Source organism: Lissotriton helveticus, chromosome 1_1 (genome assembly GCF_964261635.1).
Source record: "Lissotriton helveticus chromosome 1_1, aLisHel1.1, whole genome shotgun sequence".
NCBI classification, from domain to species: domain Eukaryota; kingdom Metazoa; phylum Chordata; class Amphibia; order Caudata; family Salamandridae; genus Lissotriton; species Lissotriton helveticus.
In genome coordinates, this window is record NC_136057.1 from 1,467,620,342 (window position 1) to 1,467,647,988 (window position 27,647).

The window sequence follows — 27,647 nt, forward strand, 5'->3', positions numbered from 1 at the left end:
GTGGATTGCACCTCGTTCTTAAAGCCAGAAATGCGTAGCCATGCATGTCTTCGTAATAAGACGCTCGTGTTAATGGACCTGGCTGAAGTTGTAGTGTAGTTCCTATATTCCCAATAGGCTCTGCGCATTGGAATAATATCTTCAATAGTATAGACGTAGGACAGAGGTTAACTAGGTCTTCTACTGACTATATTAGACTTAAGTTTTGTGTGCCAGCTAGCTCAGAGTTCACTAGAAACTTTCTCGAATAGGCGAGGAGGAGTTTAACCTCCCTGGATAGACAAGAAGGGATTTAGTTTCTGACAACTATAGAACATGACAACTTTGCTCTCCCTGATCAAGAGTATATCTCTAGAGTCGTGTGAAAACAAAAGACAGCTATTTTACTCAGTCAATACATGCATACTTAGTTTCACCAGATTGTAGAGAAAAGAAGAGACGGGCGTTTTCAATAAAAGGTGTTATTTATTGATCAGTCTCTTTTCTCATACAAGAGAAATGAATCGCTACAATTGCAATACTTAGGGTTAAGTAGAATGCATATAGTAAAAGCAGGATTATAAAATAATACTGTAAAAGCATTGATATGGTTTCTTAGCCATATGATACTTTAAACTGGATAAAAGATATACATACATATATACATTGACTAATCGTACTCAACTGGTGCTTCTAACTACGCCTACCCCGGTGTACCTGACCTAAGCCTAATACATGGGAGGGAGTAAGTAAGTACCAGTTTAAGTTAAGTTTGTTTTGCCAAGAATCTGACTCAAGAATTCTCTACTAGGGTTTAGTCGGTTCAGTACCTGGGATTTAGAAGGCTGGAGGACTGGTATCTCTCTCACAGGACTCGGTATCCCAGTCACCCGCGAAGGTGGGCTGGAAACGCTGGAAGCAGGATTTCTCGGCAAGAGAAAAGACAGCATCTTCCTCAGCGCGTCAAAAGGGGAGGGGCAGCGTCCGTGGGCTCTCGCATCAGCTGGGCTCTCCGGCAAGTAGTCACTGCTCCAGGTTCATCACCACCGTGTCCTGCTGAGGGCAGCGTTGGTATATTTATACCTGAGAGGTGCTGGGTTTGACGTAAGGATGGACATAAGACGTCAATAAAGATGTCACTAAAAACTGATCGTTCTTGCAGTGCTTTACAGGAGTTCTCGGACTAAATCAAAACATAGCAGGCGGGGATTTCCCAGGTTGCTCGAGGCTTGGATTTGTTTAAGAACTCGGTGTGCTTTCTATGGGGCTGGAGGAATAGTGCTTGCTTAATGTGACAGCATGCGCTATGACTAATTTATGAAACGGGTTTCTGTGCCGTTGTAGGGATATTAGTGATTTATAACCGGACAAGGGTCAGAAATAGGAGTATCGATACAGGTCCCTAGATAAACATACTACACCCACTCCACACATTCATGTCCATAGTTACTAACCTAAGCAGTAGTAAACATAACTAATAGCGCATGTGTATACCGAACCACCCCAAAATACATTATCTGCATTTGAAAAATGGCATATGCAAAATACACGAAAATGAGTATAGGGACTGTATGCTTTCAAGCAGTGTAATCATTCAAAAAAGATGCATATTTATATCAGCATGAATGATTTGCGAAAAATAACACATGAAATGGCTCTTAATACAGAAGAAAAGTGCGAGACCACTCCATCACATGTAAATACAGTTATTTGTAAATATGCTAGAGGCTGAGGTAATGTATTGTCTCTAGAGTTCCTAAAAATAGAAGCTTTGTTCTCTAAGAGTAGTTCTACTTTAAGCAGAAGATGAGTGCCAAAAAAAAGTAAATATTTTGGAATCGAGAACATGTTTTCGTTTTCAAGGGAAGTAGAGAGAAAAAAATTCCAAATAGTCCCGGTAGCTTTTGTTTTTCAAAGCTGAAGCCAAATTCAGAGTTCAGGGAACGCTGTGTGCTCGTTTGCTTAAAGTTATTCCTTTTGTTCTGGGGAAAACATAATTTCAGACAGACTTTCAAAAAACAGTCTACTGCCTCAGGTGAAAGTTTGACCAAGTTGGAGAATGTCGCTACTATGCAGTCGTGCGCATGATCGCTTTCAATGATGTTTCGATCCGTATTGCTTACAGAAGGTCGTACCTGGCTGATGCTGCTCTCATCTTGTACTTCACTACCCTTTAATCGCAGTGGTGAAGTTTCCACGAATGCCGTCATCAGGATAGGTAACCGCTGGGGACAACACGATGAATGAGCCTTTACTGGACCCAACAAAGTATCTGTATCCAATGGTACTTCTGATTGTAGTGTAAGACAGGTGTCCAACACGCATTCTTCGCCGCATAGCATACATCTTAACACAGGTAAGACACAGTTATGCCATATGGGTCTGAATGAAAGAAACCAGGTCATATTCAGATCTCGTAGCCGGGCTAATCCAAGGACTTTAGTTATGCGGTCCCGATAGCGTATAGCTAGGATCGTTTCTTCCATTGTTGCTGGAGTCTTGTCCGTGACATGGCTTGCCATAACGAAGCAGGAGTAGCAAAAATAAGATGCCTGCTACGAGTCCCAACAGGAGTGGAAGTCCGCCAAAGACAGAATGGACAAAATTAGGAAAAATACCCAGGACTGCTTTGAATGGTGTCAATAGTCCCGAAAAAATTGGCTTAAATACACTCGCGATACCATTCGTATCAGAAATGTTTAAGATTTCGTTTAGCATTCCTGCGAAGTGTAGGGGGCAATTTGTTGATAATAATGCATGTATCTCTGCCGTTGTCCTTGCAACTTGGAGATCATACGTTTCTTTTGATGACGTCAAGTGTACTGGCGTCTGTAGAAGCACAGTCTTCATTCTGCTTAAAGTATCAATTCGAATAGTAGAGATATTCAAACTTGGCCAAATTTTTCCCTCCCTGTCTGGAGTGTCATTTGGAAACAATACTCGCTCACAGGGGGAGGAGCCTAGCTCGCGACCGAGATGGCCGCGCTTTAGCTCGGCTCCGTTCGCCCGCCTGTGTTTTTCACATTTATCCTGCATTTATCCTGCCCCGGGAAGCCCTCCTTGCTGTGTGATACTGCTACGACGCGCTGCAGGCACTTACCACTTGTTCCGGTTGTCCTGGCTGCTGTGGGTCCGGTGCAGTGCCCCCGACCATTCCCGGGACTCGAGGGCGGACTGGCCTGGTTCTTCGTCCCGGCTCCTGGGCCGGATGCAGCCTGCGGGCTTGCCCTTCGGGGCGCGCTGGAGGTGACTGGAGAGCCGCTGTTCGTGTGAGACGGAGGTTCCTGGCTGAGAGACTCCTGTGTGGCGGCAGCCTTGGATGGTGTCGCTGCCCTTCATTATTGGGGTTCCTCGTGTGTTCAGCTTCCTCCCCCCTTTGTTCTCCGGTCCGGCCATTTTGTTCTTTGCCGCCCGGACTCGGAGAACGGGACTGGCGACATTGGGGGGCCGGCGAATCCCCTTCTTCTGGTGGCCCCCCTTCCTGTCCGGGGTGTTCTTCTGCCTGTCGGCGGGACTTCATCTGCTTGACTGCCGCCCCGGCGGAGGTTGTTGGCCGCGCGGCCTGTTCGGGCTCTCAAGATGGCGACCAACCCCATTTGTTTGGGCCGGGCCCGGACGAGCACTGGGGGCCCGCCGCAAGGCCCGGGTGTCGGATACTGTGAAGGTTTTCCTGCACTTAAGGGGATCTTGAACATCCTGCTATCCTGGCGGCTTTCGGTGGCCGCGCCACTCCTGGCTCTGGAGACGGTTCCTCACTGCGGGCCTCCCGGGCCCCCACGACCGGATGAGGCATTGATATCGCGGGGTGTGGCTGGTACTCTCCTGGCGGACTCGGGCCCGGCTGCCGCCCCGGAGGTGCGCAACCTGATGGCGCCTTCTCCTCCTGTGCTGCCTCCTCTGCCCTTGGCCCGGGAGCTGGATTTTGTTTCGCCGGACTTTCATGATTCTCCTGGTCCCTTTCAATCACCACTGCCCGATGACGTCTCCTGTGCCGGCCCGGATGGGTCGGTTTTTATGGATATATCCTTGGAACTGTGCCTGCATCGTTTGCTACATTCTGTGATTTTCCTGGATCTTCCGTGCTTTTCTTCCTGTGACTTTTTTGGACTGCCGTTGGACTCTCCTGCTGCCTGCCTTCTGTTCTTTCTGGCAGGGTCCTCGTTGGATCGGACCCTTACTGCTTTGGATAAAAAGGGTCAGGGCTGATGAAAACTGACTCTTATATGCGGTAGCTCATGAACGGTTTGGATGATCTCTGTGTCCTGATATGGTTCTGCGTAACTGGTTAGTGCTCCTGGACTTTGGCCGGATACTCTTTGGCTTCCCGAGGACTTGGACCTTTAACCCGGGCGGGTGGATGGGTGCGTTTACTCCTGTCTTTGGCCCTCCCCCGTGTGTATGTTTGTATGTCTTTACTCCCTTCTTTCCTTCCCTTCCTTCCCCCCCCCCTTTTTTTGTCTTTTAATTCCAACTTTTCTTGCTCCACTAAATTTCGGGTTCTACTTAGGGCGACAGGCACGCTGCGGGGGGGGTAGGCCGTAGCCTTCTGCAGGGGTGCAGGGTGGGCTTAGGGGTGGGTGGGGGGGGTCTGTTTGTGTCGGGGGGTCTTTTTCCCCCCTTATTTTCCCCTTTTTTGTTCTATGGCTCTTGTGTATTCACTTTTTCGGGACTCTGTCACCTCGTATCTCCCCCGGGGGTTTTCTGTCCTTCTTCCGGTGTGTGGCTGATTGTGGTTCGCTGCCTATTCTGGTATCGTGTTTCTGTTACATCGCATGCCGGTTTTATTGTCCTGTTTTTCCCCCTGGGGATGCATGGTCTGGCGGATGTTCCTTTTGTTGTCTTTTTCTCCCTCTTTCCCTTCCTCCTTTATGGAGGTCCCCTTTTTCCGTTGGGGTGCGTATTGCATAGTCTTTGTGATGGGGCTTTTTGACCACGTCTTCTTTGTTCGGGTAGGGGCGGAGGTGAGTGAGCACGATTGACTGTTGCCACTGTCGCTATTTGATGGTCTGTTTCTGTTTCTGTCCTTTGCTAGATTTGATTATATGGCTTCATTTTCTTACGTTGTGTTTATAAAATGGCGGCTTGCCGCGGTCCCTCCCTTGTACTCTCATATACGGCCCGTTATTCCTTTGGTCCCCTCCCTGTGCTAGAAAATTAACCTTTATCATCCTGCTCTTGCTGAACGCTCGATGGTTTTTATTGCTTCACCAATGCTCCTGATGTTATATCCTGTGCAGATCTTCTTTTTGTGTGCTGGTTATTTGGCCATTCTGTTCTGGCCAGCCCGTGGGGTTGTAGGCCAGTATTTGTGAGCTTTCATTGTTCAATAAAGGTTTTCAAAAAAAAAAAAAAAAATACTCGCTCACAGCAAGTGACCATGGAACTCACGCTTACCAGATAAGGTTTTCCTGGCAGCAAGCCACAACATCTGTGATCCACAATTAGAATGTAGCTCCCGTTAGAAAGCCGTCTAAAGAATGGCTCTATTCGAGTTGCAGGTGTGCCGAGCTGGTGACATGAAAGGTTATTTGAATTCCCCTCACAGGCCCCATGCAAATTTATACCCTGACACAGAAGTATACCACTTAGTGATTTTTCACAATTTTTTCCACTAAGAAATACACTCTGTCCTTTTTTACTATAACATCTGTGTGTATAAGGTAGGTTCCATGTTGACTTAATGTATCCTTTACCCAACCTTTCATACTGGCCTGCCTGTATATACTTTTGGCAGTATCGAAATTGGAAAGTCGTTATCGGAATAGTTATGATTCCGTGTATTATCCATTCAATGACAGGTCGTTCTGACATTGTCAATGGTAATCTCTCAAGTTTTTCAATGCTCAGAATTGTATATTCTGCTACCTTTTGTGCCAAGCTGATTTGTGTATCAGTAAGGTTAAAGATAGTGAATAATGATTGAGTTGATTAAACGCCAAGGCACATAGCCTGAACGCAGATTTTGTAACGTCCAGCCAAGCTGTACAATAGAACGCAATTGAGACTGACCATGTTGTAACATTAGTAAGTCCTGCTCTATTATATCGATTGCAGATGATACAATACTGTCCAGTGAATATATTCTGGAAGACAGAGTCATTAACCCATTGTCCACAACAGAAAGTGATTTTTCCAAATTAACACGGTCAATTTCCCGTATTTTCTCTGCTGTCTCAATTTGAGTTTCTTTCCAAGCTTCGTTGTAAGCTGCATATATAGAGGCCGCTATGAAACGTTTTTGACGCTGTTTGCGTGGTCCCATAATGAAATCACGCAAGTCAGCACCTTCTTTAAGTAAAGTCAAGTGTTGCTTAATTTCAACCAGTGTGGATGTCTGTAGCCATTCGAGGCAGAGTTTTCCTACACTGTATGTCGTTACAATCCCTGGATGTTGTCTCTGGGAGTATCTTGGGTCTGGCCTGGTCAATGTGAACCCCTGTATTTTATTCAGGAATCTATCTTGACAGTTATTTGTGTCTGTGGGCCAGATCAACCATTTTTTCCAATCAGGATGTGTTCTGTTTTGGTTTAAAATATGGGATACGTCTATCTCAACATCTGTAGTGCTATTACTTTCATGTGTTGGCTTTGGAATAGACGGTTTGTTTAAATCTTTAATTTTGGCTAGGCCGAGACATGTTGTCTGTTGAATTGTGTCATTCAAAAATATAATTTGTTCCGGGATCATGCAGGCTCTAAATAATGATTCTATACTTTGGACCTGCCAATCTTTTGTACCCCAGATTGTTTTCGTTTCAATATTATTGTTCCAGAAATCAAAACCGAATGTATTCCATTTTTTCAAAAAATGTTTCTGAATAGATTAATTTTGTATTTGTAAGCATGGTTTTCATTCCTGTCTTATTTAACATTCTAAAATAAAATGTTTCTGCATTACTTAGGTTAAACCCTGAGAAGTATGAAAATTTATCATAAAATGTTTTTGAACTGCCTTTTGGCGGAGTTACACAATGTTCCCATTGATTATAATTAAAAACATTTCTAGGTTGAGCAGATTTATGTAGATAATGGTTACCATAGTGGTTGTAACAGTACATCTGGCCATAAATAGATGAACCCTGTAAATAATCATGTTCTGTAAATTTAGCTGACATAACTAGGTCTGACATCATATCATTAATACTTTCAAAGTCCCAATCATCAGAAAATGTGCTCAATTTTACAAAGTCACTTAATGAAACCTTAAATTGATAAGGATACTTCAAGAGTTCAACCGGACCATATATGTCGTAATCAGTTTTGTCCCATGCTACCCCACCGGGTATAGGATTGGCTGTGAAGTTTACTGAAGAAAGTTCTCTTTTCTCGATGTGTGAAGACTTGTGTGGTTTTAGGACCAAGTTGATATTCTGACTTGCTGTGTCCATTGCAACATATTTTCCCTCAATGAAATGTCCCAAGCATAGTACCATGATGAGCCAAAGTATGAGGACAAATACACCTTGTGCCACCCAAAATTCAATCCATGGAGAAATCAGTTAGGTTTCTTGTAGTTGATGAAAGAGTTCTTTTGCTTTGTCTTTAAAAGTCTTTGATCTTGTCGGCTGTTCCTCAGGTTCGCTCGGATCCTCAGAAAAGTCATCGAAGTTGATGAAGTAGCCTGATGCAGTTCTGTCAATTGTTTCAATTGCTTCTGGATTTCTTTTTGCTTTTGGAATTTTCTTTGTTTCATTAGCATAGTCAGTGGTTACATCATTGTAGACTGGTGTTTCTTGATGCATTATTGCGATTTGGGTTTCACGAGGTTTAAGTTCCATGGCTTTGTTGCATAGTCCTTGTTGATTCACTGTAGGTTTATCAAATGTGATTAGTCTCTCAGTTTGAACCTCTGAGTTTGTAGCACACTTTGGTGTTCTGCTACTTCTTGGGAGTCCACTTGGCCTACTACTTATTATTGGCCACATGATTGTGGTTTAACCAGGTCGATGGATACAACTCGGTTCTCCTTTTTACCAGCAAGGGGCGGTAGTACAACTGATCTTGTTCCATTGATAGCTAAGACAGGTACTGCTTTTCTGTAAAAAGGCCCAAATTCCTTCTTCACCGCGATTTTCTCTCTGACCAGATCCCCAATCTTTGGAATCCAGACAGGCCTTGCTGGGACAGGTGGTTTCTCTTCAGTGGCTGTTGGCTGTTGTTTTAACTTTAAGTTGCTCAGGTCTTTTCTTGTTTCGTTTAAGTCCTGTAAAATAGCCAAACGATCTTTGATATCAAAGCATTTTTCTTTCACCACTGAAGTTTGACTATCGAGGTCCTGGATTAGCATTCTAGTCCCGAACAATAGTTCATACGGACTGAGACCTTTTAGAGAATTTCTTGGCAGATTATTAGGACTACGTTGGACACTTATTAAATGTTTGACCCCACCAAGCCCCCGAACCTAATACCTTTGCCGTTATAGATTGCTTTATGTCACAGTTTTTTCTTTCCACAATCCCGTTTCCCTCAGGATGGAAGGGACAAGAGTACCGCAATGCAATGCCCATGCTGGTCATGGCCTCCCTATAAGCTCGAGAGCTAAAAGCAGGACCCTGGTCAGAATGTAGCATGCCAATTGCGTATGTGCCGATAAAGACTCGCAAATCTTTTATAACCGTTCTGGCGTCAGCCGAGCGCTGGGGCCACATCCAAATGAATCTCGTGCAGGAATCCACTGCGACCATGATGTATTTATAGTTGCCATCCCTTTGTAAGGGACCACAGTGGTCCAGGTAAACACAAGCTAATGGTTTTGTGATGTATTCCTATAGGTTCTGTATCGATCCCCCTATTCCTGACCCTATTCTGGTTAACAAGTTAACTAGCAGCCATCCCGTGATGCAGAAAGCCCCCATGATGCAGGAACCGTTATCTGATTAAGCCACACTACGGCACAGGAACGTGTTATCTGATTAGGTCATAACGCTTGCCATCTAATTAGACAAGCGATATTCCTCCAGCCCCTGATAAGGCATACGGAGTTCTCAAAACAAATCAAACCTATGACAGACCTGGGAAAAACCCTGCGGCCATTGTTTTGATTTCACCGAGAACTTCAGCAAAAGAATGTGCTAACGACCAGGTCGTATGACATCCTTATTGACGTATTTATGTCCATCCTTACGTCAATCTCGGCACCTTAAAGGTATAAATATTACCGATATTGCCCTATGCAAACACACGCGGTGGTGACGAGATCGGAGCAGCCAGACTTGCCGAAGCCCAGAGCAGAGCAGACCCCGCTGGCGCAGCCCCGCCTTCCTGACGCGCTGAGAACGAGACGCTGTTTTCTCCTGCCGAGAAATCCAGCTCCGGCGCTTCCGGGTAGCCCTCGCAGGCAGCCTGGAATATCGAGACCAGAGACGAGATTAGAAGGGGCGTCTGTGCCGGTCGTTTCACTGTTGATACCTTCATTCTTTGGCATATTTCACATTCTAGAACATAGTTCCTAGTTTGTCTTCTCATATGTGGCCACCAGTATCTCTGTTTTAATAATGATACTGTGGCCGAGACACCAGCGTGTGCAGAAGCGAGCCCTTCATGTGCCGCTATAATTAGTCCTAACCTATATTCCATGTTTGGAATTGCCCTATCCCCCACTCCAGGGATTCGAGCAAATGGAACGTTATTTGCATCAGTTATGTATGAGTACTTTACTGGAAAGCCTTTTGGGAGTGTTTCTATCGCTTCTTTTACTGTAGCGCTGACAGCTTGTAATATTTCGCTGTCTATTTTTGTTTTTGACCGGGTGATGGCAGCTACGGAAGCCGTTTCCACAGCTGCCTTCGCGGCCTCACCAGCCAATGAATTCCCTGCAACGTGAACGCCATCACGTTGATGACTCAGTGTATGTATCACGGGAGTCTTTTGTAGTTCCTTTTGTAAAAGAACTACTTGTTCCTAAAGCGTTTTATGCTTGATTGTGCCACCTTTTGCATCTCTGAAACCGTTTTGAACCCATTTCTGTAAGTATTCATTGTAAGACTGAACGCAATAATATGAATCGCACACTATGAGTGTGGGGAATTCGCGATCGGTATTCTCAAGCGCCATCTTAAATGCTAGTAGTTCAGCTCGCTGAGCTGTACAATCTCCTAGAGATTGTGTTTTAGTGACCAGTGGTCTAAATTTTCCTTCGTGCCAACGACCTTTAACAATCGCACACGCTGCACTGTATGCTTGTTTACCCCCAACTGCGGGCTGTGCTGATCCGTCTGTATATATTATACAGCCGTAGTGTTCGAGAGGCAGGATTTCGGTCGGCAGAGGACATTCAAATTCATATTGGAGAAATTCTTGTGTTTTTAAATTAGGATCAAATTTGTATACCACGTCTGTTGCAGCAAGAGAATTAACCCACTGTATCCATCTGGGATGTAGTGCTTTAGCATTTGGAATGCTTGCCTTTGTTACTGCCTCTAGGGCTGGTATTGGTGTAACGATGATTATTCGTTTACCTTGTGCTAGGGCTCTTTCTTTCGCTACAGCAGTCTGGACCGCGGTTAGAATTTTTTCCGTTGGGCTAAATTTCATTTCAGTTTTTGTGTACAAATGTGATTTGTATGCTATTGGTACAGTTTCTCCCTCATTAGAGGTCAGGTATGTGAATCCGCATCTTCCTGGGATGACCCGAATCACAAGGTTGCGTGTGTTATCGCATGTTTGCAATTTTGTTTTAGCTAACATATCTGTTTGCAATGATCTCAAAATCTCTGTGTGTTTTTGAGTCCAATTGATTGTTTTAAAATCTGGTTTTATTAGGTCATAGAGAGGTTTAACCCTCTCTGCATAATTTATAATGTATGTTCTTCCGAAATTCAGGAAACCTAGAATTGATTGTAAGTTTTTCAGCGTTCTTGGTGCTTGGATTACAGCGCATTTCTCTAAGAAATTGTCAGCCAGGCTTTTGCCTTCACTTGATAATTCATATCCTAAAAACAGGACAGTTAGATGGGCAATTCTTGACTTTTTGAAGTTGAATTTGTAACCTTCTGCTGCAAACCCAAGTATTATGGTGTTCACTCTTTTCAAGTGAGTATCCAAGTCATCATCTGTTAGATAGATGTCATCGACATAAGATAATGCCTCATCATCATACATTTGAAGTAACTCTGTTACTCTTGCTGAGAATAATCCTGGGCTGTTCTTGAACCCCTGTGGCAAACGACAGAAATTTTCTGCGAGCCATTTATTGAGAAAGCGGTCAAATATCTGCTTTCAGGTGCTATGTTTTGACAAAAGAATCCATTAGAGATGTCTAATGTTGTTTTGTATTTTTTGCGCACTATGTTATTCATTAGTGCTGCACTGTGTGAGTTTTGTACTGCAAATGTTTTGCAACATGAGTTGATCTAAGATCTCCCTGACCTGTTTTTTAGCTTCTTGCTTAATTGGGTACTGCCTTTGTGCAGTCGGTTGAGATTTTAACTGGATTTTGTGAGGAAAAGAGTCCTCATCCCATCCCACGTGGTTTTTATATAATGCAGGAGCCTGGGCTACTGCCCACTTTATTGCAAGTGTATATTTTTTATGAATTGGAATGTGATTTGAGAAGGCAGGCATAATCATTTCTTCGCCATGAGGGCACTCCCTGACAAATTCCGGTGGCCAGTCTTTTTCAGCTAAAAGGATGTGATGACCTTTGGAGACGTTATCCCAAAATAGACCCCTTATTTTCCTAGTCTTATCTCCCTCTATACGTAATGTTATTTCGTATATTTTATGAGGTTTGCTAACTCTGGTATCTGCAGTTTCCACCTGAATGTATTCATTCGTGTCCACTGTCTCCAGATGATTCATCAGGATCTTGCGAGCTATGCTCACTTCTGCTGCGCTGTCTAGCATTGTCTGAGCCCACTCTCCGTTTTTCAGCTGTGTCCTCAGTATCCTCGGCATGTTTGATTACTTTAATACTGGCTACCTTCTTCTTTGGAAATTGTTACTTTTTACTTTGATGAGCAGGTTCCTTGTCTTTGGACTTGACGTGCTCTTCCCTGTGTTCTGACCGTCCTCTTCTTTCCGATTTCTGCGAGAAAGTCTGAAAAGATCGAGAGGGACGTGTATCAATATCTTGATATCTATCAGGTTTCTTTAGATTATCCCTATTTCTAAGGTTATATCTTTTTTCAGAGGGCTCCCTCTGGGGAGACTTGTGTCCTTGGTCCGGAGATCTTTCTCTCCGCCGAGGAGACCTTCCTCTGGACTGGAATCTTTTTTCTTTGGGAGTGGATTGTTTATTTCCATCCCAGCTCTTTTTTGGAGTGTTTAGATTGTTTTTAATAAATATCTTTTCAGGATTTTCAGTTAGTTCGGGTTTTACTGGTTTCCCACCCAAACTATCTCTTCCTAGTTCTTCATAGGATTTTTCTATGATTCTGGCAAGTTCAAATGGTTGTTCTGCTATATCTGTTTCTTTCAACTTCTGGCGGATCGCCACAGATGCTGCTTCCCCTTTTATGTTAGATAATAATAAAGCTGAGACCTGCTTGAAGTCTTTCAGTAATTTCATACCCAGAGTTAAAGCAGGTTCTGGACCGTATTCATTTTGAATCTGTCTTAGCACATCAGGTATTACCGCCATGGGCGGAACACCATGTGTTTTTGTGTAAATGGAAGCAAAGACTGTGCCCCAAGTGTCACAGTCCTCCACGTGTGGTGCGATTCCCATTGGAAGGCAGATAGTCAGAATTCTGTGTTTCTCAGTAGGGGTAGTATCCGGAAATACTGCCTCTATTTGAGTGATTTTCTGTGCTAACCAGAATGGAATTTGTTCCCGTTTTATGGGTACTTTACCCAGACATGACTGTATGTTCTGTGGTGTGATTTTATTTGTGTGTTCCCCTGATGAGGGTCAGCTGTGGAATGTTAATAGTTGGTTGGACTGTTGAAGTCCGCATTACATATTGGACTAATTGTCTATGTATTTTAATCAGTTGTTTTAGCTGTGCTAAAAGTTCTGGTATTGACATGTTTTCAATGTCAGGATGTGGTGTGTAGCTGGTTAGAACCGGCCACGTCGCTCCCGGTCTACCTAGTGGACCGAGCCTGGTGATGTGATTATTATGTTTTAGGGCGCATTTAAACCAGAGCAGGTGCTCTTGGTATTTTAATGGGATTTCCACCTCCTCGAAAGGAGTGTACGCATCCGGAGGTTCCTCTATTTTATAATAGTGGAATTCTTTTGTGACAGCGTTTGCTGCTGGAAAGTTTATCCATGAATAGAATACCTCTGTCTGCCGATATTCATGTGCCTCAATTACGAATATGACTGTACCACCTCTCGATGTCAGTCCATTTTCTATTAGTTTAGGAGTTATAGTTTTTCTTATGTTGACCGGGATGAGTATTGCGTCCGGGTCAGTCTGCAGGAGACTTGTGTCATCCGCTAGGAGTTGAGCTGCTATTCTAGCTGCCTCCCTTTCTTCTTCGTTGTCTGACATTTTACTGACAGGAAGGTTTTTTTTGTTTTGTTGCAGATCAGGTTTCCAAGGAAACAAAGATTAGGTGCACAATATTTTGGAACACTGTATCCTTCAATGTTGAATAAACCAAAAACTATACATAGAAATCTCTTTCTACTAAGTTCCGGCGGATTTTAACCTTTTACCCACTCCAGACGTCTTTGGAGTATTTACGGGAGAAAGGGTCTGTGTGAAAAAGCACGACTGAGTTACTCTAATGTCTTGCGTTATATTTATCGCCTTACCAAACCGTTGGGCGCCATTTAGTGTAGTTCCTATATTCCCAATAGGCTCTGCGCATTGGAATAATATCTTCAATAGTATAGACGTAGGACAGAGGTTAACTAGGTCTTCTACTGACTATATTAGACTTAAGTTTTGTGTGCCAGCTAGCTCAGAGTTCACTAGAAACTTTCTCGAATAGGCGAGGAGGAGTTTAACCTCCCTGGATAGACAAGAAGGGATTTAGTTTCTGACAACCATAGAACATGACAACTTTGCTCTCCCTGATCAAGAGTATATCTCTAGAGTCGTGTGAAAACAACAGACAGCTATTTTACTCAGTCAATACGTGCATACTTAGTTTCACCAGATTGTAGAGAAAAGAAGAGACGGGCGTTTTCAATAAAAGGTGTTATTTATTGATCAGTCTCTTTTCTCATACAAGAGAAATGAATCGCTACAATTGCAATACTTAGGGTTAAGTAGAATGCATATAGTAAAAGCAGGATTATAAAATAATACTGTAAAAGCATTGATATGGTTTCCTAGCCATATGATACTTTAAAATGGATAGAAGATATACATACATATATACATTGACTAATCGTACTCAACTGGTGCTTCTAACTACGCCTACCCCGGTGTACCTGACCTAAGCCTAATACATGGGAGGGAGTAAGTAAGTAGCAGTTTAAGTTAAGTTTGTTTTGCCAAGAATCTGACTCAAGAATTCTCTACTAGGGTTTAGTCGGTTCAGTACCTGGGATTTAGAAGGCTGGAGGACTGGTATCTCTCTCTCAGGACTCGGTATCCCAGTCACCCGCGAAGGTGGGCTGGAAACGCTGGAAGCTGGATTTCTCGGCAAGAGAAAAGACAGCGTCTTCCTCAGCGCGTCAAAAGGGGAGGGGCAGCGTCCGTGGGCTCTCGCATCAGCTGGGCTCTCCGGCAAGTAGTCACCCCTCCAGGTTCATCACCACCGTGTCCTGCTGAGGGCAGCGTTGGTATATTTATACCTGAGAGGTGCTGGGTTTGATGTAAGGATGGACATAAGACGTCAATAAAGATGTCGCTAAGAACTGATCGTTCTTGCAGTGCTTTACAGGAGTTCTCGGACTAAATCAAAACATAGCAGGCGGGGATTTCCCAGGTTGCTCGAGGCTTGGATTTGTTTAAGAACTCGGTGTGCTTTCTAGGGGGCTGGAGGAATAGTGCTTGCTTAATGCGACAGCATGCGCTATGACTAATTTATGAAACGGTTTTCTGTGCCGTTGTAGGGATATTAGTGATTTATAACCGGACAAGGGTCAGAAATAGGAGTATCGATACAGGTCCCTAGATAAACATACTACAAAGTCTGCTGTGTCAAGCGCGCATTTAATGGAGGCGTTTGTAATAAATTTCCCCTCCCGTATGAGGTCAGTAGCTTGTGCCTTGAAAGGCTCAAGCAAGTGTAGCATCAATCTTTCAAGCTGGTCGTAGTGTGCCCTGTCGTAACGAGCTAGAAGAGCTTGTGTATTTGCAATTCTCCATGAATTGGAGGCCTGGATGCTACTCTTTTACCCGAGGCCTCTAGTATTTTGGACTCTTTATCAGGAGGTGGAGCTTCTCCTTTTGTCTGTGAGTTGGCCAGTTTGCGTGTGTTGGCCACCACCAGTGAATCTAATGGCAAATGACCTCTGATATAAGTAGGGTCTGTAGGGGCCGCTCTATATTTCTTTTCAATCCTGTGATTGATTACACGTGCTCTGGCTGTATCTTTAAATATGTCTGGCGCGTGTTTTAGGACCCCTTTCAACATAGGAAGTGTTCTGACATTTTTCTCAGTAGTAGGGAATGTGTCAAATAAAAAGTCCTCTTCTATAGGCTCATTGTGCATGTCTACATTGTGGTACTGCGCTGCCCTGGTTGAAGACAATGGTGTCGTCAGTAGGTGATGGCCTTGTTGGGTATGAGGAGGTGTCAGGGATGGGATGTGTGTCATATGGATCAGTGGGCTCTACCCATGGTTCATTTTGAGGGTTAGGATCCTCAGGATAGTTAATATCATATTGGGGCTCTTCCCCTGTGTCGCCCTCATTGTCCCCAGAGTGAGTAGGAGAGTAGGGAGCAAAAGGTGTAGTAGGCATAGTAGGATAGAAAGGAATGAAGAGTCTAGAGGGAGAAGTCCCAAAGTCCTCTTTCTTCAGAGGAATGGGGGATTGAGGCTCAGTGTCCAATGGCTTCTTTTTCCTATGTAAAATAGTGACTTTACCAGTGTCAGGGTTGATGTATATTTTTGCCTGATCCTCTGATGGCTCTGGGTGGAAGAGTTCCTCTTCCACTGTCCGTGGCTGTGTCTTTTACTTTTTTGGCTCAGTCTTTTTTGGGTCTCCCGTTGCCTTCGTGTCGACAACCTGTTTTGGTTCGACGACTTTCAGTTCCTTATTGCTCTTCTTCAGCTCGGGCTGTTTGTCCGGCTCGACGATTGATTGCGAATCGACCGGATCGTTCGGTTCGATGCGCTTTCTGTGCTCGACAGGTTTTTTAGGTTGACTGTCTTTTGTCGAGTCGACGATTTTTCTCAGATCGACTGGTTTTTTAGGAGCACTTGGTTTCGGGTCGGTGCCTTTGTTTGGCTCGATAACCTTTTTCAGCTGGGCCACAGGCTTCGGTACGACGCCCTCTGTGTCGGCGACCTTCTTCGGTTCGACGACATTCGGCGCAGAGGTCTTCTTTGGGTCGACGGCCTGCTTCGGGTCGGCACCCTTTGTTTCGGCGGCCTTCTTTGGCTCGACTGCCTTCTTTGGTTCTGCGCTTTTTGGCTCGACGGCCTTCTTCAGGTCGACGCCCTTAGGCTGTACGGCCTTCTTCGGTTCGACGACCTTTTTGGGCTGTAGAGCCTTCTTTGGGGTAACGTTACTTGGACCTGGGGTATCTGAAGGCTTGGTCTTTATTTTCGAAGCCGAGCCGGACGGCGGGGCTGCCGAATGATGTTTCGGATCTTGGCTAAGGCCTTTAGGCGATGCCTCGATCGGAGCCTTCGGTAACTGGCTAATTGGTGTCGGGGGCAATGTACTCACGGTTTGCCCCGGTGGGATTTCGTCATCGGAGTCCGAGTGGTCCTCGACGGTGACGATCTCTAGATCCGAATCTTCTCCTTCTGGAAGTTCCTGTTCATCCTCAAAGATGTTGTCTGGTTCCGGTGCCTGTCGCTGCATCTCTTGCCTAGCGGCCCGTCGAATCCGGATCGTTTTCTTCAAACGGAATTGGGCGCAGGCTGGGCATGTTTCTTCCTTGTGGTCTGGTGATAGGCACTTGTTGCATACTGTGTGTCTGTCAGTATGCGGGAACTTGGAGTGGCATTGTGGGCACCTTTTGAACGGGCTCCTTTACATCGACAGCAGGCCCACGTGGCATCGAAAAGGCCCAGCGGCCCGCGTCGACTACCAAGTCGAGATGGAAGGCTTGATCGAGTCAAGAAGTACCGAGCAAGAACAATACCGTCGAAGTCGAAGGCCTTTTGGCCTCTTGAAAAGTTTTGTTTCGATTCCGAAGTTGGAGTATAGGAATAACATCCGAACCCAATGGCGGAAAAAAACAATCTGAGGATGGAGAAGATGCCCATGCGCACTGTAGTCCAGGGGAGGAGTCACCTATCTCGTGATACTTCGAAGACTCTTCCAGGACAACAAGGTGCAATCATCCGGACCCAACACTAGGCGGCGATCTATGCACAGATATGAATTCAGCAGCCCACATGCCTCGAACATGGTTGTTATTCCCACTACTTCCTCCTGCTATTTCCTTGTCCTGAATTTAATTGCAACCACAGCATATATGCAGAACAGGGAAAATGCATCTCTTTTCAAAATGCCTGTTGTTATAGCTTCCAAGGAAGCCATTAATAGTCTTATATCTCTCAAAACACCCCCAGCCCCATGTAGAACTTGAATGTAGTTATCACATAGCTAATGCCCCCCCACCCCTTTGAACCACTCCACTTCTGTGATCTGCCTTGAACTTCAACCCATCCAGGATCGGCCCAATAAATGGAAGCCAGAGTTGCGATCAGGTGAACTTCGGCTTGTTTATGGTAAATCCCAAATATATCACGAGTTCTGCTATCATCAAGAGGTGCTTCACAACATACTGCGCCTTCAGCAGCCAGTTGTCGAAGTACAGGAATACATGAAATCCCAATCTCTGAAGATTTGCAGCAACCAATGCAGTCACTTTTGTGAACACCTAAGGGGTCTTGTGAGGCTGAAGGAGAGAATGTCAAACTGAAAATGTTCCTGGCTCACCTTGACCAGTAGGTAACACCTGTGGTACGGCAAGACGGGTATACAGAAGTTCAGGTCCTGCAAGTCTAAGTCCAGTCTCCCGGGTCCAGAAATGATCTGAAACTATGTGAGCATTTTGAGGTTGTCCTTCTACAGGAAGGTGTTCAGAGAGATAAAGTCCAGGAGAGGACACCCCACCCCGTCCGTTATTATATGTATTGTGTAGTCCAATTGGCATGACTCTGATGTGTTAAAGAGATAACCACTAAAAGGATTGCTTTGGTGTTGAACAGTACAATGTTTGGGATTGTTCAGGGCGGAGTGTTGTTTTGTGAAATTGTGTGATGTGTAGGATTATTGTGTGTTTTATGGTGTGTTGCAGCTATCAGGTCATACAGTCTGAATGTGCACTGGTGATACAGCAGGTGGTGTTGTACATGGCACTGTGGTGTACTGCTGAATAGTGGAGTGCAATGTAATGCAGTGTGCCCTGGTGTGACTGTAGAGCAGGGTACTCTGGAGTGAGTTGGGTATGACGTGCTGTCTTATGTTGTGTTGTACAGTAAGACAGTATTAAAGTGTATGGTGATCAGCAAAAATGGTGTGGTTTAATGTTATGAGATATTGGTAAGTGTGAAGTGGGTGGTATGGTATATTCTACTTTGGTATATAACGGTACCCTTACCTCAGCACCTACTCTGCTCATGTCGTACATCATCAGATGCTTTATGCCACTAGTTAAGCATTTCCTACCCCAGTCCTACTATGTGTACAGGGAAACAAGGCTTAGTTAAAGTGGGGAAAAACAAGGAGGACTCCTCTTCTGGATAGATGTGTCAATCCACATGTCCTCCAGTTGTGAAGCAACCATGGTGTTCCTCTACACACCTTCTTTCCTGAGTGGTTGGCAGGTTGGCAGCTGGAGGAGGGGTGGAAGTAATGGGGGAGGAACTGTGCAGGGAACACCTGCCCTTGGTCCTTCAAGGCCTAACAGGGTTGCAAGGATTGCCTTCCTTAGCTTGTTTGCTGAACGTTATGTGGCTCTACATCACATTACACAAACACAGAGAGCTGGTGGATTGTAGGCAAGAGTGGAGTAGTAGCCAGCCATTATAAGAGTAAGGAGGGGAGGGCCCCCACCACAAAGTGGAAGGGCAAAAGAGTGCTTAGGCCCTAAAAGAAGCCAACATAAATTAATTATTCCTGCAGTTAATTTTTGGGTGGATGATGTATGCTGCTGGAATGAAGCATTCAGGTTATGTTGTGTCTTAAGAAATTGGAAGGTTATTTGGAGGACTGTTGTATAGTAACAGTGGCTGTGTTGTTGAAGAAAAAGAAGATCCTTCTACTGGTTCACACAGACATGTTGCCTTCACTTACCTCTGTGGCAAGAAAATGTTACTTGTAAGCAGTCCAGCTCCTTCTCCCATGATATACGGTGTACTTCTCCTAGCTTACATGCCTGTAATAGACTCTGCAGTTTCTTGTGTAGTTGACGTATCTCAGCATTATTAAGGTGAGTGGTTGCGAGGCCTCTGACCAGTAGACGGGGCTCTTTAGGGGCGTCATCCTGAGGTGAATCTACTTCCTGTAAGTGAAATAACAAGAACAACATCAAATAAAACCAGCTGTGTCCCTAAAGTACCTTCACTCTCTTCTAGAAGATGACTTCAGCCTTAGCTTCAAAGGGGCAGCTGATGACATGTCTAGCACCTAAGCAGGTCAGGTAACAACGGCAGTCACTCTTGAAACACTGAATATTTGTATTGCTACACTCTGCTTGTAAAGGCTTTATACCTATGTAGGGAGCAAAGGTGAGACATGGTAGAGGACAAATGATTGGAGAGTTCTGTAAGCAGCTTTCTAAGACTGCAGTCACCTCCTCAGACCTGCAGTTCAACCGCTTGTCATTCTAAGTTTGGTGTTGCTTTTGGACTGTGGACGCACCTCATGTCGGTTGCTACACACCCCTGCATCCTCTCAAAGGGAACGCAGAACAATGTCATGTGTGGGTTGACTGGTGAAGGCTGTGGACTGGTAATATCTTCATTCCTCCCTGAATGGCTATTGATTATGTGCATGTGAAGTCCATTTGTCTCACACCATTGCCAAACAAGCATTAGAAATGCAATAGGTCTGCGTTTTTTGGAGTTAGAGCTATTGGCATAGCTCAACAACTACCAGACAGAAATTGCCACTTTGCAGGTGCCGAACAGAGCATTCCTCCGTGAAATGGCCTGAAAGCCTAAAACGATGTTGATAACCTACAAAATAAAAAGACAGACCAAGATGACCAGGAGGAACTGTGGACGTATTGGGATGGCCAATGCAAGCAAACAATGAGTGAAATCACCTGGGTGTGACTCAGCACACAAAGGGGGGGAGGATCAGACCCAATACACCAATAAAGACCCCGTATTTCTAAATGGCACAACAACAAACATGGCAATTCATGGGCATGCCAAAAGCCGATGGAGGAGATTACAAAAGGTCTTGCAGAGAGACAGCGTATGCGCACTGCCTAGTCTCGACCTAAAAACTAGATTGGCACATGTGCTGTGAAAGACTTACATATGTGAGAATAAGAAAGTTAGCCTTGCCCTCACATGAAAGCAGTTGTTTTGAATAGGTTAGTGTAAGCTGCATGTTTGCAGACTAGCATCCTGAGATGTGCTCAGCTGACAGCTCCTTTTTTAGGACGGAGCCTACCAGACAGACAGCTGTCAGGTTGGGAAAAACAAAGTGAAGACATTTTTAAAACTTCTTTAAGAATGCATACATCCCCTTGCTTACCACTGGCCTTGTGCTTTGTAACTCACATTTGCTTGCTGTGCTTTCTATTTGGGGGGGTTTCATTGTTTTAGAAAGTCTAGCATGCCTTTGTAACTCCAGTGGAGCACTACCTGTATACCACCTCTAGGACTGGCTCCTTGCATTCCTCATCACATGCTTGCTTTCTGCGAGCTCTTTTTTTTCTTTTTTGAGAGGCACTCCAGGAGAGTGTTGTCTGCCTTGAAAGCTAGTTCAACAAGCATTTGCAATGCAATAGGTCTCGCATTAGGAAAGTTTGCGCTATTGGTATTGCAAATGACACATTTATTATTACGTGTTGGTTTTGAAAATAGCGAAATTAATAGCTTTGTCATTTACAATGCCTATAGTTATGACCTTCGCAAACGTGACTTAGATGTATTAATATTACAAATAACAATGGCTTTTAATTTTTTTTATTAATTAATACTTAAATATTATTGGTATTGTTATTTATAATGGCAATAGCTTAAACTTTTGTAAATAACTTTTGTGAAGATTATGTTCAGTGTATTTTATTGTGACGAAAATCCAAGAACAGAAGTGAAATATTAACATCTTTTGTGACATTTGTAATGAAGCTTGAAACATTGAGAGAACATATTTGAACCAGTTGTTGAATGGTTGCACAGATTGATGCTGTGGTGGCGCTGAGTGATCATGTGGTGGCGACTAGTGATGCTGTGGCGTTCAGTGATCCTGTGGTAGCGCATAGTGATGTTGTGGTGCCCCTGAGTGATGCTGTGGTGGTGCTGAGTGATACTGTGGTGAGGCGATAGATAGATTAAGTGAGTGCGATAGATAGATAGAGTGAGTGCGATAGATAGATAGAGTGAGTGCGATAGATAGATAGATAGATAGAGTGAGGGCGAAAGATAGATAGATACATAGATAGATAGATAGATAGATAGATAGATAGATAGATAGATAGATAGATAGATAGATAGATAGATAGAGTGAGGGCGATAGATAGATAGATAGATAGATAGATAGATAGATAGATAGATAGATAGATAGATAGATAGATAGATAGATAGAGTGATGGAGATAGACAGATAGATAGAGTGAGGGCGCTAGATACGAGTGAGGGCGATAGATAGATAGAGTGAGGGCAATAGATAGATAGAGTGAGGGCGATAGATAGATAGAGTGAGGGCAATAGATAGATAGAGTGAGGGCGATAGATAGATAGAGTGAGGGTGAAAGATAGAGTGAGGGTGATACATAGATAGAGTGAGGGTGATAGATAGAGGGAGGGTGATAGATACATAGAGTGAGGGCGATAGAGTGAGGGCGATAGATAGATAGAGTGAGGGCGATAGATAGATAGAGTGAGGGCGATAGATAGATAGAGTGCGGGTGATAGATAGATAGGAAGATAGATTGAGAGATAGAGGGCGATAGATAGATAGAGGGCGATAGATAGATAGAGGGCGATAGATAGATAGAGGGCGATAGATAGATAGATAGATAGAAAGATAGATAGATAGATAGATAGATAGATAGAGGGCGATAGATAGAGGGCGATAGATAGATAAAGTGAGGGCGATAGATAGATAGATAGACTGAGGGCGATAGATAGATGGAGTGAGGGCTATAGATAGAAAGACAGATAAAGTGAAGGCGATAGATAGACTGAGGGCTATAGATAGATAGAGTGAGGGCGATAGCTAGATAGAGTGAGGGCGATAGATAGATAGATAGATAGATAGATAGATAGATAGATAGATAGATAGATAGATAGATAGATAGATAGATAGATAGATAGATAGATAGATAGATAGATAGATAGAGTGATGGAGATAGACAGATAGATAGAGTGAGGGCGCTAGATACGAGTGAGGGCGATAGATAGATAGAGTGAGGGCAATAGATAGATAGAGTGAGGGCGATAGATAGATAGAGTGAGGGCAATAGATAGATAGAGTGAGGGCGATAGATAGACAGAGTGAGGGCGATAGATAGATAGAGTGAGGGTGAAAGATAGAGTGAGGGTGATACATAGATAGAGTGAGGGTGATAGATAGAGGGAGGGTGATAGATAGATAGAGTGAGGGCGATAGAGTGAGGGCGATAGATAGATAGAGTGAGGGCGATAGATAGATAGAGTGAGGGCGATAGATAGATAGAGTGCGGGTGATAGATAGATAGGAAGATAGATTGAGAGATAGAGGGCGATAGATAGATAGAGGGCGATAGATAGATAGAGGGCGATAGATAGATAGATAGATAGAAAGATAGATAGATAGATAGATAGATAGATAGATAGAGGGCGATAGATAGAGGGCGATAGATAGATAAAGTGAGGGCGATAGATAGATAGATAGACTGAGGGCGATAGATAGATGGAGTGAGGGCTATAGATAGAAAGACAGATAAAGTGAAGGCGATAGATAGACTGAGGGCTATAGATAGATAGAGTGAGGGCGATAGCTAGATAGAGTGAGGGCGATAGATAGATAGATAGATAGATAGATAGAGTGAGGTCGATAGATAGAGTGAGGGCGATAGATAGATAGATAGATAGATAGATAGATAGATAGATAGATAGATAGATAGATAGATAGCGTGAGGGCACCCACAAAAAACGGGGCAAAAAAGTCCCTCTGTTCACCAGACACAATATCTTTGTATTCTCAATGACGGCCATTTATTGACACTCATTTATGGTGGCTGGAAACCTTTGATATAGAGTGTAGAAGTGAGTTTTTAATCACACTTATTTTCAAGCACCGAGACGGAAAATTACATTTGTGATTACTATGGGAGAATAAGTGCAAAGTCTGCTGAAATGGAATATTTCGATATAGTGCACTGGCCCAAAAAAATGTTTGTAGAAAATGGCCAGAAAATGTGGGCTTACGGCCAGCGGTGCTGATTTTAGAAGTGGTGAGATAGGCTCGATTCTCCGCAGCTCAACATCCTGTGATTCTGGGCAAATCACTTAAAGTCCCGACACTTAACCATAAAACAAAAAAAACATGAATGTGTGCCCTTGTGTAATGTAACTGGTGCTCCTGCACACTGCTCCAGTGCATTCGGGTCAAGTTCACGCTAAACAAAATGTGTAAAAAATCATAAACACTCTGTTGAAAGAGTTAATTTGAAAGCGGTCTGCATGCAAATCCCTCTGTATGTTTTTGTAATTTGGGTCAAATTCTTGTGAACAGACATGACAATGTGTAAACCGAAAAAATATATATGCCACTATGTTGGCGGAGTGCGCTGTTGTACACATTAATCCATTGCCGGTTTCGACATTTCCGTTTCCGCCATTAAACACAAAATAACGAAATCAAAATATTACACCCATTTTAAAGTTGATACCGAGAAGAAGGCGAGGCGCTACAGTCATCAAAGCTCTGCTTCATATGTGAAAGAACATACGCACGTGCATTCCCATATAGCTTCCGGTTGAGCATAGTGACATGAGTGGACAGGTACTGTTCGGTACTCAGTGCCTGCGACTCTAGAACTCATAAGGGAGAGTACCTTAATTTCTCAATAGAGTTGTAATAATACTTTGAATGGGAGCGTACCAGCACTTTCAAAAAGCAGGAAGGAACTGGTGGGGGGTGAGTGCCAGCACTTCCCAATAGCAGGCATGTACCGAGTACATGATCTTCTTCATTTGAAAGGGACAGTACCAGTATTCTCCAGTACTGCTGCAATGCATTTAATGGGAGAGTACCGTCACTTCCCAGAAGCAAGCAGCACTCTGGAAAATGAGTCCCTGCACTTCTGTATCTCCACGTAAAATACTGCATTGCATGCACTGGTCAGGCAGGAATGTTTTCGTCTGAGTAATGCTACCCGTTCATGCATGCCATTCTGTGACTGGTTTTCAGGTGGGAGTGTTTGTGAGGCAGTGTGAGTATTTTTGTTTACGGGTACTTACCTGGCGCGCATGATATTATCGTATTTTAGTTGCATGTATGTAGCGCTTACTACCCCTGTCTAGGCGTCAATGCGCTTTTCGGCGAGTAGCACGCTACTCCGGAACCCAACAAAAAGGATTAATGATTGGGGATGCTGCTTGAGCAGATGCTAATGCACGTCCTCGCCCCCCCCCCCCTGCAGAGATGGCGGTACGTCTGTCTCGTCCCGACCACTCTCCTTAACACCCGTGTGTTGTCCTTAGATTTTCTTTCTAGTTTGTGAAAATGAGCCACCGAGCGCTGCCCTGGGACAGACAGATGCTTCCCTGTTGCTATTATCCCAGGCTGGACATGCCTGCCACGGCCTGTAATTAGCTCCAGGCATGTGCAAACAGCTCCCCACAACGCGCACACACCATGCGCCCCCAAAGGAGAATTCCGAAATCCAAGGAACCCGTTTTACAGCTCACTGAAGCCATATACACAAACCTAGCGGTGCCGACTTTGGAACAGGGGAGTTAGGTTTAAATCCCGACATCGGAACAACACCCTGTGATTCTTGACAAATCTCGTAATGTCTCATTCCCTATACATCTATGTATCTAGCCTGCGTCTCCGGTAAATAGCTCCAGTGCCCTCGGGCCAAGTTCACACTATAGGAAATTGAAATATAGATAAGAACGAGTCATGGTCTTGGACTGCCGGCCACCTCCTCCCTTGAACACCGACTGAATTACCCAATTCAACCAGTCAACACATGGGGGTCTTTGGAAGTCAAGGGGGGGTACGGGGCCCCCCCCCTGGCCGTATTTATTAAAATATAAAAACAAATCAAAAATTTTAATCAAATAAACATTTCTGACAATTATTAAAATGCACACTTTTCAGAATATTAGATTGACATCCGTTTCGACATGGTATGATGGGCTAACCTTAACAAATAGCTAATACAGCGTGTCTCCTAACGTAATCTAATCATCCTGAAAATTAAACTGCATTCTAATATTTTAATACTTTTAATACCTTTAATAAAGTCCTACGGCAAGGTCGCCAACCGGTGTCAGATCCTTTTACAGCTGCGCTCTCACGTTGAAGATGCGCATGCGCAACCCAGGGCACGTTACACCCACGTGCGCTCCCCGAACTCCATTTAACCATAACAGGAGGGCCCAGACACTCGCGCACCTTAGTGACGTCATAGTGTTGTGAGGGGTGGCTACCAGCCTGAGGAAAGCGTAGACTCCCTCCCCCGCACCCTTTAAATTAATGGAGATCATATCCTGCCCCTGAAGTTCTGAGAGAGACCAAATGGCCCCTCCCGCGGGCGGCCCCTTTCGTGAATGGGTCCGCCCCCCCCGTAAGGACCTTAAAATGCTGCTCACCGATTAATGACCTTACCGCCAGACACACATAATAAATACGACATTGCTATTCTAAAAGGAAAAAAGGCCTAAGGATAAAATTGTTAACACACAGCAAAGTACAAACATCTACATATATAGTTACTCCTGTAAGCGGGAAAAAGGGCCTAAGGAAAGAATTAGTTAAATATCACGACACTGCACCACAAGTTTAAATTCTGTTCTTCCTTCCAGTACACAGGGAATTCAAGGCCTACTGGATCAAGCCCCCCTTAAATCTATGTTCCGGCACGTTGACAAACCTGATACTCACCATTTGCCAAGCCCCAAGGTCTGCTAAAAAGGGATGGAGGGTGGGGAAAATTAAACGGCCCCACGGTGGGGCGAGGAGCAAGCCTGGGAGCGCGGGCACAAAGAGGCCGCTTCCCGCGCTCCCCAGGCTTTTAACCCTTTCGCCGCCGCGGCCCCCCGCCCCCTCGCCCCGGAAGCACAACAGTACTTCCGGGGCGAGGGGGCGGGGAAAGCGGCCCCGAAAGGGACGGGGTGTGGGAGGGACCGGGCCCCGCCATGCTTGCGTGGGGGCCTATTGGCCCCCCCTTGTATCATGGTCTTGGACTGCCGGCCACCTCCCCCCTTGAACACCGACTGAATTACCCAATTCAACCAGTCAACACATGGGGGTCTTTGGAAGTCAAGGGGGGGTACGGGGCCCCCCCCCTGGCCGTATTTATTAAAATATAAAAACAAATCAAAAATTTTAATCAAATAAACATTTCTGACAATTATTAAAATGCACACTTTTCAGAATATTAGATTGACATCCGTTTCGACATGGTATGATGGGCTAACCTTAACAAATAGCTAATACAGCATGTCTCCTAACGTAATCTAATCATCCTGAAAATTAAACTGCATTCTAATATTTTAATACTTTTAATACCTTTAATAAAGTCCTACGGCAAGGTCGCCAACCGGTGTCAGATCCTTTTACAGCTGCGCTCTCACGTTGAAGATGCGCATGCGCAACCCAGGGCACGTTACACCCACGTGCGCTCCCCGAACTCCATTTAACCATAACAGGAGGGCCCAGACACTCGCGCACCTTAGTGACGTCATAGTGTTGTGAGGGGTGGCTACCAGCCTGAGGAAAGCGTAGACTCCCTCCCCCGCACCCTTTAAATTAATGGAGATCATATCCTGCCCCTGAAGTTCTGAGAGAGACCAAATGGCCCCTCCCGCGGGCGGCCCCTTTCGTGAATGGGTCCGCCCCCCCCGTAAGGACCTTAAAATGCTGCTCACCGATTAATGACCTTACCGCCACAGGCCAGGTAGTTAACCGACTATCTGGCCCCCCCCCCAGAACACCCCCCTTCCAGAAAGGTCATTCTCTTCCTGCAAAAACTTCCACCCATGCCAGGATGTTTCTTATAAAAAGGGCATTCCCCTCCTCTGTTAAGTGAACCCCATCCCGCAGGTAGAAGTGCTCCCCCCAAATGCACCCGTGAGGGATGGTCTGTAAGACCGGAGTCCTAAATAACCTGTCCAGCTTGTTGTTGACCCTCTTTAACGAGCTGTTCAACGCGCTGACTGAGTTTCCCCCCCTCCATTGCATCCTTGGTATCAGTTGTGACCATACTACAACACTACCTGGTAACCGCTTTGCTAGCCAACCCG

At 44.7% G+C, this 27,647-nt stretch overlaps 1 protein-coding gene across 2 annotated transcripts in view; it reads right to left on the minus strand.

The window, feature by feature from the left end:
• LOC144828139 (E3 ubiquitin-protein ligase DTX3L-like) overlaps positions 1–27,647 on the minus strand; it is an 814,092-nt gene that overhangs the window by 714,454 nt on the left and 71,991 nt on the right. For both annotated transcript variants that reach the window (XM_078686257.1, XM_078686255.1), the window contains exon 3: positions 19,304–19,511. In XM_078686257.1, coding sequence (XP_078542383.1) covers positions 19,304–19,511 — 208 coding nt within the window. The remainder of the gene's footprint in view (positions 1–19,303; positions 19,512–27,647) is intronic.